Genomic DNA, 11,159 nt, shown 5'->3' with positions numbered 1-11,159 from the left:
ACGTGGACGGTCGGCACGGGTGACGTCTGTAGTGACGTCTGTTACTTGCCAGGTGGACTTTCTTGGAGTAGGCGCAAAGTCATATGAACCGGGCACTGGTGAAAGAAATATATTTTTTTTGTTTTATTATATATTTTTAGTTTCTATCCTGAAAAGAAACATAAACGTCAAACATTTTTTTTATCAACACAGTTTACATCCCATAATTATAAAAAAAGCATGGCATTCTTTTTCTTTCTCTTATTTTTAAAATATATTTTTTACCGATATATATTATATAGCCAGATGATACACAACAAACAAATTAATCATCTAGTAAGTCAATATACATTTCTAAATAAATCATTATATAGTTTCCAGAATATGGTATTTACTAATAGACAGTGTACGATTAAGTGATACACACTTTGCAAGTTAATCGTCTAGTAACACAATATACATCTTCAAATAAATTGATATATAGTTTTCAGAATATCAAATTTTTTAGTACACACTACATAGTCGGATGATATGCATTTATTGACTTCTTGATACATACAACAAGCTTTTTTTGGTCCACACCTAGTAGTACTTCAATATACATTTATAAGTAAATTGATGCGTAGTTTCTAGCATATGTTTTTCATCAGTATGCACTACATAGCAATATGATATACATCAAGAAAATTAGTTATCTATTAGATCAGTACATAACTCTAAGTAAATTGATACACAATTTATAAAACATAGTGTTCATCAGTATACAGTTTCTTATCTTTGTCTAATTTGCTAAGTGCGAATCACTTCGACGCGTACTGTGTGTTGTTGAACATCATATTCTGGATGGTGTATCAATTTACCTAAAAATATTATTGACTTGCTAGATGATTAATTTATTTGGTATATATCATATGACCATGTAGTGTATATCGGTAAAAAATACATTCTAAAAATAAGAAAAAAAAGGATGCCACACTTTTTTTTTTTAAATCGCAGAACTAATAAGAGAAATCTTTTACTTTTAGATTTCTTTTTTAAAATGGGTAGAGAAAATATGATAAAATATAAAGTCTGTCCTATATTTCTTTCTCTAGTGCCTGCCCCACATTATTTTTGTTCATTGAGCAAAACACGGATGACATTTAGGGGGAGCGCATATATATATATATATATATATATACACACATATATATATATATATATAGAGAGAGAGAGATTGTAAAAATTAATATGCTCAATGACGCGTTCGCAAAGCTGCTCTTTCAAGTGCAGGAGAATCGTACAAGTAGTAAAACTCGAAAGTCCGAAGTCGAATCCTTAGGGAACGGTATATGTATTATTAGCGTAATTTTAGATGTAATTTCAGATGGTTTTCAGAATTAAAAATAAAGAATAATATGTAAATAAACAAAGTTCAATGAAATAAAGATAGTTAGAGATCTGGAATCCCCCTTGATGATATTATTTTTAATAATTAAATTCTGCGATTCTTGATTAAGGATTAATCAGATAGAATAGTTCTAATCATGGAGTATATAATTTGGAAACATGAATTCAATATCTAAGTATTTATTGTGCTGATTACGTCTACGACAAATCAAACATCAAAACAATTCATGCAATAATAAATATAAACCATAAAAGATCTATCTAATAAATAAGTATGCAAGAATCAAGAACATATTAATATATGTAAATCAAAGAGATCAATCGTTCAGAATTTACTTGAAAGAAAGCAATACATCAAAGGTTCCTCCATCACCCTTCACCTAAGAAATCAGCCCCCCTTTAAAAATATTAGCCTCCCTCTCTCTTTTTCTTTTCTTTTCGAAAAACAGAGAATGCTTTGTTTCTTTCTTTATTTTGAATGGCCGAGGCTCTGTTTTTTTCAAATGAGAGATCACCCCTCCATTCCAGCCAAGAGAGAGATATCCTCTCATCGCATGCGGTGGAGACGGTCGGATGAGATGAATCCCGGAAGAAGAGGATGGATGCGGATGGCTGGAGATGCGTGGGATTGATGCTTGGGATAAGATGCGGATCTGGAAGATGCCCGGCTGGGAGCTGATCACGATCGCTTGCATTGCAAGAGGCTGTTGGGGTGTGCTGTGAACGTGGAAGCTTTGGATCGGTTGGAACATGTGGGAGCTGAACCGGAAGATCGAGACGTGGACTCGGAAGATGACGCGATCCAACGCGTGAGAGCTGGAACGTGGACGGCTGGGACGCTCTGGGACGCGGACATGGACGCGAAAGCTTGGATGCAGATGGATGGAGCTTGTACGCTCGGGCTCGCGGGAGAATGCTGGGATTCAGATGATTGAAGGAATCTGCCACGGGATCTTTGGCATGTGTCGCGGGAAGGAGCTAACAACGGAAGATTGCATGCAGGAGAAGGAATTGCTGAAGAACGGGATGCTGGGACGATCACGAATACAGAAGACGCACAGATGGGGAGGGAATCCGAAAGCAGGGGACTCAGGAGATTCCTGATTATGTGGCCCGATTGAGAGGGATCGGGATCTCTTCCACGCGGGCAGACGCGTGGGATTGGACGTAGACGGCTGGTTGCGATCTTCTTCAAATGGACGCACGGGATGGGACGAGAAGGAAGCTGGAAACACTGTTGATTTCTTTCTTTATTTTGAATTCCAATGCACTCTAGGGACTGTGACGTGTAGACACATGTTGCTCGGGTGCAAGTGTGCTTGACCAGGTTCAATTCTTCTCCAGTGTAATCAGGCTTGAAGTCATGAATCATCCCAATCTGTACCAAATGCGCATTTAAACTCTGATTTACGATAACCTGTGCCAAATAAAAATCAGCAACTTTATTGTTATCTGTTGGCAATAATACTAATTCAAGTAGTATGTAGATCGCACTTTTATACTTTCATCTCAATTATCACTAAAATTAATTATATGATATTTAATAAATATTAATAACATCAATATTAATGTACGATATGCATCAAAAGAAAACTTGACCATTGAAATCTTTTATTATTATATATAATTTATATTAAAAAAAAAAGATAAAGGGTAACCATGCATTAGAGCCGGTATTAATAAGAATTTTTTTTTACGGAGGATCTTGTGCAAAGTCCTCCATTTGCAATAATTAGAAAATAAGATGATTTTATTAATGTTGACATTAGTGACAACCGTGTGTACGTAGAGACTTAGAATTCTCAATTTATCATGTGAACTTTATGCCAGAAAATGACTGCAAATAGTCGCTGTTAGGAGGTTGATCGTAATTTCCATATTTAGAAGTCAAAAATCGTGGAACGGGACGAGCGTGCCGAATATCCCTTGTGGACTGAATGGAGGACGAGGGTGTCTTTGAAACGGAGAAAACCGTGGGATAAGTTGGTGTTGTTTGTGACATAGACGACCTAGATCGAATGAAATGCTAGAATCTTTGGCTCGATTTGGCACCTGTAGTGGAAGGAAGTAATCTGGGCTTTGGTTCCAGCTAAATCGAAAAACAAGTACATGGAAGTCAAGGGAAGCTCATGGTTTTTGTTCGTGCTGGGACTGGGACTTCTTTTTTGGAGGAGAGTTTTTCCTACCTGGTTTTGTTCGCTTGATGTTTCATGTGTGAGGATCCGTGCGGACGTGTGTTTAGTCCCACATCGGCTATTCGCTGGATAGATCTTGAATACTTATACAGGATCAAGAAACCCAAACAATACCTTCTGGTTAGCCATTTTGGGTGAGATCCTGGGTTGTTACAAATGGTATTAGAGTGGATCGGGCCCATAACTTATGTGGACTATGGGACACTGCAGCACGGATCTAGTGGGGTTGACCACGGACCGATCGTGGTGTTTGTGATTAGATTTGAAAGAATTTGAACCCTTAGCATGACGAGGACGTCAGGGCTTGAACGGAGGGAGTATGTGAGGACCCGTGCGGGCGTGTGTTTAGTCCCACATCGGTTATTCGCTGAGTAGATCTTGAGTACTTATATAGGATTAAGAAATCCAAACAATACCTTCTGGCTAGCCATTTTGGGTGAGATGCTGAGTTGTTACATCATGTAACAGTCTGATAGTCTTGGCTGGATCTTTCAGTCATTGGATTTGCATGCATGGATCTCCCCTCCCATTTTATTAAAAAACTACATAAAACAAGTACGTCAGGATCCATCCACATAGGCAGTGATATATGAATCTGGTGCCATATGCATGCTAGTCTGATAGTCCTGGCCGTATCTTTAATTCATTCATTGACTTAATTTTATAAAAAAAAAAAAACAAGTATGCCAGGATCCATCCACATAGGCAGTGAGGTATGAATGGATTTGCATGGATCTTCCCTTCCATTTTATGAAAAAAAACGTTAAAAAAAAAACAAGTATGCCAGGATCCATCCACACAGGCAATGATGCATGAATGGTGCCATATGCGTACCAGTCTGATAGCCTTGGATGTATCTTTCTTCTTCTTTTTTTCTTTTTTGGTATAGGACTGTGTCTTTTATTCATTGGCTTGATTTGCATGGATGTCCCCTTCCGTTTTATTAAGAACAAAAAAAAGAAAAGAAGTATGCCAAAATCCATTCACGTAGGCAATGATGCATGAATTTGGTGCCATGTGCATGACTTTTTGTCATTAGTCACAATTGAATCACTCACAATTCTACTTATAATATAAAATGATACCAATTAATTAAAGGACACGCTTAAGTTGCGGTAACTCATGTCTTGTGAGAATTCTTAGCAGCCAAGACTCGAGGGAAGATGGTTTCATTCAGACCATGCATGCTAGATGAAGTATTAAGCTTTGTTGTCCTTTTTATGGATATGCTCTGCAGTATTGGCTATCAACCCATTCTCGTCATACTCTTTTCTACTTATCCCTATTGGTGCTCTTTCAGATCCGTCCAGATGCATCATGGGGCACGCTGGTAGATTTCTGTCTAGGTACAATAGAGAAGAGTGGTGACAAGTTAGATGGCATGGGTCAATACGTGCGGGCATGCCAACGACGTCAGATCAGCTAGAAAGTAATCAAAGGGATGATAGAAAGTAGTATGGTTCCAAATGCCTTGATTCTTAAGATACTTTTGCCACTATCATATCACCATTCAATGGATAAGGAGTGTCACGCTAGATTATAGTAGAGGGATATAGCGCCGGGCTATGATAAGGGTGTAACACTATGCTATATCTATAGTATTACACCCTTATCAATACAATCGACCTTATAGTCATACTTGCATAATTGTATTAGCTGATGCTAATAAAATAGCATGATCTTTTAACTTTGTATTTTCTTGTATGCCTCTTTCAATGTAAACTTTCTATTAATGGCTTGGGCATCAACAGTCTTCATTGTTCAGCCTACACTTTGGCATATCAGGCCAATGATCTTCAATACTAGTCAGAAGAGTCAGATCGAGTCTTTCGATGTAGGGCTGATTGATATTTGCTAAGAAGTATAATTTCTGGAGAAGCCCGCAGACCAACATCCAAAGTTCTCCGCAAAGAGTGAAAAAAAAATTGAAAAAATTATGAAGGGCCTATAAAATAGAATCCATCATAGTGAAGCACTATTGCCTGTATTGGCCTTTTGGCCAAAACTTTTGTGAAATTCTTAACTAGATCATATATAATATTATTATTTATTCTGCTTTCAGACCAAATTCATTATTTCTTCAATCTTCGAACAACTTTTACGTAAGCATTAAGACCCACATTTTCTATAATCTGTATGAGAGTCTTTAATTATACATAATGTTAGGCCAAATCGTTCCTCACATTGTCATGTTGCCTGCTGGCACATGAAATACGTATCATTTAGAAAAACTCTAGAAGCACATTTTGAGAAGGTTGCTCTCCAGTCCTCATGATGCTTATGGCTGGTTTTACAAAGCCGTGTTATTTTTATCCTTCACTCCTAGGCAAATGATCATGAACTGATGCCAATAAGGATTTGCCAACTTCTTTAGTGTTCCTCTGTAACTGACCACAATCACCAATCTCAAATTTTGACTAGGTATTGACCGAAATATTCCTTGATAATCCGGTCTTTTCAATCTTAGCTTAACTTATACTAACTGGTTCTTTTACTTTGGCCTAAGATATTATTTTGTATTTGGGATTATTCTTGAGACCGCGTTAGCTAGTCACCTCAGTTTATCTCTATATATTGCGCATGTGGTTGGTCATAACCAAGTTCTAAGCTTTCGGTCTACTTTTAATCGTGCTCTCCTCCTTCGGTCTATACTTATACACTGTGAAATTTATCATAGTTGAAAACTCTTTAGTCTAGCAAGGGTCATGTGATTCTCACCTATTATGATTTCATCAAATTGATCCATATGGTACTTGCTCTAGACTACTAGATAAATTGTTGAGATAAGGTGTTAACAATCCCAAAGATCAGAAAAGAAAAATTAGGCCTTCAACTTCATGCTCTGCATGTTGTAGACATCTCTATTGAGAATCGGCATCAATGGCTTTGAAGATCCTACCAATTTGACATGAATACGGTGTTATTACGATGGCTTAGGATCAAATTCCCCTAAAAATATATCAAATAAACCTGTTACTATACATATGACTCAAGCATAATAAAAATAATAAAGAATAATAAACAGAGAGTCCACGTTAGTTGACGACATGATAAAGAGCGAGCCTTCACGTTGTTGAGGGTGAAGGAGAAAGTAATTGAAAATATTTTTCACTCTCGCTATTAGCACCATAGTACAGCACTTTTAAGAAAAATAAATGGCTTATCTAAAACTATTTACAGATTCCAAATCAGTCACAAACTTGGTTCAAGTAGAACGAGGACACAAGCACTAAGCAATGCACCAAATCAAAAAAGATAGCCATAAGCTTCCAGTCAGCTATAAACAACTAAAACTAAACTGAATGCTGGAACTACTTCATATCAAATTGCTCCTAAAAAGTAGATTATGATGAGAATAGAAATTAGACTTTAACTCGATCACCGTAAAGAAACTGACAAACGAGAAAGAAAAAGATTCGGAAACAGGGGAAGCTGAGGAGAAGGCCTCAACCTTTTTTATTTCTTAATGAATACTTTCTTACATGATATGATCTGTAGATAATGGTATATTAACTGAATAACTAATTAACAGAAAATCTAAGAATCAACTGAAAGTAGTTTGCTTCAGTTGTTCTGTACGTTCTGTTTTGCAGTTGAAGTGAAGTTCTGAAGTTCAGCATGTAGAGTCAAAGAGCTGAACGTTGATTCACAATAATCACAGCTCATACTAGAGCCTCGTTTGGTTCGCGGAAAAAGAAGAGGGAAAAGTGTGATCAACGGAAAAGTAATGAGATACCTCTTGTTTGGTTGGAGTTTTCAAAGAAGAAAGACGGAAAAGTTGTATTTCCATGGAAATATGATTCCCACATTTCATAGGAAAATCTTTTCCATGAGAAATATGGAAAAGTTACTTTCTCATGAAGCGGGAATCGCTCTATTTTTATTCTTTTCCAAAAAGACCCTTCAGAAGCACTAAAGACCTAATTTTTATTAAGGGTATAATAGGAATTATACATAACTTTTCCAGAAAAGTGGATGGTCAACCAAATATAAGCACTTTAAAAATTTGTCAATTTCCAATGGTTAACTAAACATGCTAAAACTATTTTTCTAGGCATTCTCTTCTTAGGAATCTGTTTCACAGGAATTATATTTCTATAAGAAAAAATGCTTTCCGCGAACCAAACAAGCCCCGAGGGATTTATTGAACACGAATACTTGCTAAAAAAAAAAACTAACACTGAAATGTACTCCACGCGACAACATATATACCACCATTGAACGGTGTTCGGCGACTACTTCAACTAGTACTGCTGGAGCTTCTCCTGTGATGCAAATCCACTCCAACCCTGGATGCATTCCACGACTACTTCTCCGACTCTCCTCTCCTTCGTCGCCTCATACACCTTCTCTATATACTCCCCCGGGCTCACCTTCTTCTCTCCTGTTAATAACTCCGTCCCCACCTCCTCCCTCACAAACTTATACACGGGATAAGTCCTGCACTTGTTTATACTACTCCCAGTGACAAAATCACCCTTTCCAAATCTCTCCCTCGCCCATCCCACCTCCTCCCTCAATCTCTTCTTCGCCTCTTCTTGAAACTCTGGTATCCTCTTAAACACCACTCTCCCCTCCTCATTCCCCTCTAACGCCTTGTCCACTAAAACTTCCCTTAGCTGTTGCATCAAAGCATACTTCGCATTACCCGGGTCATCAATGTAACAATACACCGGCAGCCTCTCCACCACTTGAATCAAATCCTTCTCCCAAGACCTCGCCTTTGATAAGCTTCCATCCTCGGCCGGATTCAGTACCTTCCTTGCAGCCTGTACCACAGACCGCCTCACTACTTCTCTTAGATTCTCTTCCAACTGCCTCAAATCTATGGCCTGGCATAGAGCTACCATGTAAGTAGCCATCATCAGCCTCAGTACCTCAACAGCTTCGGCACTCTTTCTAGCTGCAATCAGACCCAAAGAGTTGACATCCTGGTTGTTCTGCTCCGCGCTCTGGACGTGGGTCGTGACGGGATTAGCCAAATACTGTAGCTCGGAACAGTAGGCAGCCATCGCGATCTCCGCCCCCTTGAGCCCATAGTCAAGACTCGGGTCCGCGCCGGCGCTTAGGTTCGACGGCAGCCCGTTGTTGTAATAGTCGCAGACGAGCTCAGAGAACTGGGCGAAGATGAGCTTCCCGATCGCTGCCAGCGCCATGCGGAGGCTATCCATGGAGACATCGATGGGGGTGCCCTGGAAGTTGCCCCCCCGGAGGAAGACGCCGCGGGAGACATCGATCAAGGGGTTATCGTCGACCGAGTTGATCTCCCGCTCGATCGAGTGCGTCGCCATTCGAATCAATTCGATCAGCGGCCCCAGCCACTGCGGCGACGTCCGGAGAGCGTAGCGGTCTTGTTTTGGTTTTGTCGGTGCCTCTCTTTCGCGCCGGAGCTCGGTCTCCTTAATGTAGTCGCTGTTGTCCAGGAGGTACTTCATGATGGCCGCCGACTCGATCTGGCCCGGGTGGTGCTTCAGCTCGTGGGTCAGCGGGTCGGCGAATTCCGGCTTCCCTTGCACTGCCTCGCAGAACATGGCTGACAAGATTACCGAAAGTATGGCCAAAATATTGGCGTCGTAGCACGCTGCCGCTGCCGCCGCTGACCCCAATGCGGTGCCGTTGACGAGCGCGATCCCCTCCCTGGAATGGAGCTCGAACGGCCGGTCGATCCCCACTCGCTTTAGCGCTTCCATGGATGTGATCTCCTCGCCTTCCAGGGTGGTCACCAGTGCATTGTGCCGCCCGATTAGTACGCCGGCGATGTAGGATAAGGGAAGAAGTTCGCAAATGGAACCCCGCAGAGGAATCTTGGGGATAAGGTTGTGATTCATGAGTTTGGTCATGGCCTCGAGGAGCTCCCACCGGACGCCGGAGTAGCCCTGCATGAGGGTGTTGGTCCGGACAAGCATCGCAGCCTTGGTGTAGCTCGAGGGGAAGGGGTCGGTGCCGATGACGCCAGCGTTCAGGAACCGGATGAGCTCCGCCTGGAGGTCTGCAGTCTTGTTGGTGCCGCGGTGGGACGAGGCACCGAAGCCGGCGGCGCTGTTGCTGTGCTCCGCGACCCATGCGGCGCTGCGGTCAACTCGAGCACGGGCGGCGGCCGCGTCAAGTGTAACGGCAACACTGGAGCGGCGGCTGATTGCAGCAACCTGGGCAACCGTCAAGGAAGTAGTGCCCTGGAGGCAGATGGAGGTGAGGTCAGAGAATTGGGTGATCATGCGGCGGACTTCATCGAAGTAGGTGCTGCTGAGGGTCTCTGCAGCCTTCTCCCAGTGGTGAGGATTGGAGACGTAGGTGGACGCCGAGTCGACGATTGGATGAGGATGGACGACGCAGCCTTTAGATTCTGAGGGTTGACTAAGAAATGCCATCACTGTGAAGGAGAGATGCCGATGAGGTGCTTGTTGTTTGCTTGCAGGATGGTGCATGGCAAGAGTTTATATAAGCATTTACAAGCAGTTGTAGGTGACAGTTGGGTCAGCAGCCCATGGGGCCATCTACTCGCATCGTTGCCTCTGATACGAGGGAAAAAATTTCAATTGTTGGTGCTCCACTCGCTATGGCAGTCAATAAGGGTGAGTGCGCCAACCTGATCTGACCCTCACCTACGGCTCCTGCATGCATTGCATCAGCTCAGAATTGACACCCATAATGCCGAATTTAGCAGGAAGTAGAATCGGAGTTTGCAGCAAGTTATGATCAAGTTATGATGTTTTGCGGATTTACGTTATGAAAAAGGATGATCATATTTGGATTGCAAATCCTGCATGAGGAGAAAGGATAATGATTCATAAGTAGTCTCATTATTGAAGGGTGATGGTCGACAAAACTACTTCTATTTCAGATAAAATAATGGTTTCTTGTTTGGATGTTGTTTAGGTCATGGCAATCTATGATGCCCACCCTCACAAACCCAGGAGGGGTAGTTGTAACTTACCAGTCTTACATGGAAGATCCAGGGTCTTGAAAGGCTCAAGAGGATTTGTACATGATGACTTCTCGGTCTATTCTTGCTTTGGGAATGGGTTGCTCATCACCGCATGGAGAATAGAGGTTGGTGAGGTCCTTGGACTTTTGAACTTGTCCTTCTTCGTGTGAGAAAATGCATCTAGACAAAGAAGGTGATGAAATGGGTTGGTGGAATTAAAGTTGCTGTATCCTTATTCTCCTTTTCGATCTATTATTAAATGAACAACGCATTGCACTTGTTGGACCATTCATTCTTTAAGGTAATGATGACTTTTCAATGTAATTCTTTTTTATTTTTGGGTGGAACCAATTTGTTTCACAAAGTCCTTTTGAAAAAGTAAAACCAATACCAAACCTGCGAGTTGACACAGGACAAATTATGGCACGAGGTAGAAATTGTTAATACCTAATCAAATAGAAAACTTGTTGCAGAAGTAGAGAGTTTCAACTGCATGATTCTTCCTAAGCTACCATATCCATACTGTGAGGCATTAGATATAATTATCACGTAAGAGATGCGAGAATCTTCTTTTGGATATTGTTGTCCTATATAAAGTTATGCCTTGCGAGTTTTGAAGCTTTAGGATGGTGTTCTTGAGTCTTTTCCTTGTGGATGTTTTGAGAACAACT

General features: G+C 41.0%; 1 protein-coding gene across 1 annotated transcript; it reads right to left on the bottom strand.

Annotated features, from left to right (window-relative positions):
* Nucleotides 1-7,551: 7,551 nt before the first annotated feature.
* On the bottom strand, nucleotides 7,552-10,699 carry LOC103708669 (phenylalanine ammonia-lyase-like). The gene has a single exon (XM_008793706.4). The coding sequence runs from the start codon at nucleotides 9,986-9,988 to the stop codon at nucleotides 7,808-7,810; it is 2,181 nt and encodes a 726-aa protein (XP_008791928.2). The 5' UTR covers nucleotides 9,989-10,699; the 3' UTR covers nucleotides 7,552-7,807.
* Nucleotides 10,700-11,159: the final 460 nt, after the last annotated feature.

Source organism: Phoenix dactylifera, chromosome 8 (assembly GCF_009389715.1).
Source record: "Phoenix dactylifera cultivar Barhee BC4 chromosome 8, palm_55x_up_171113_PBpolish2nd_filt_p, whole genome shotgun sequence".
Lineage (NCBI taxonomy): Eukaryota > Viridiplantae > Streptophyta > Magnoliopsida > Arecales > Arecaceae > Phoenix > Phoenix dactylifera.
Note: the sequence above shows the minus strand (reverse complement) of the source record. Positions and strands in the feature narration are given on the sequence as shown.

Coding starts and splice junctions, on each gene's coding strand:
- LOC103708669 (XM_008793706.4), bottom strand. CDS start 9,988: ATGCACCATCCTGCAAGCAAACAACAAGCACCTCATCGGCATCTCTCC.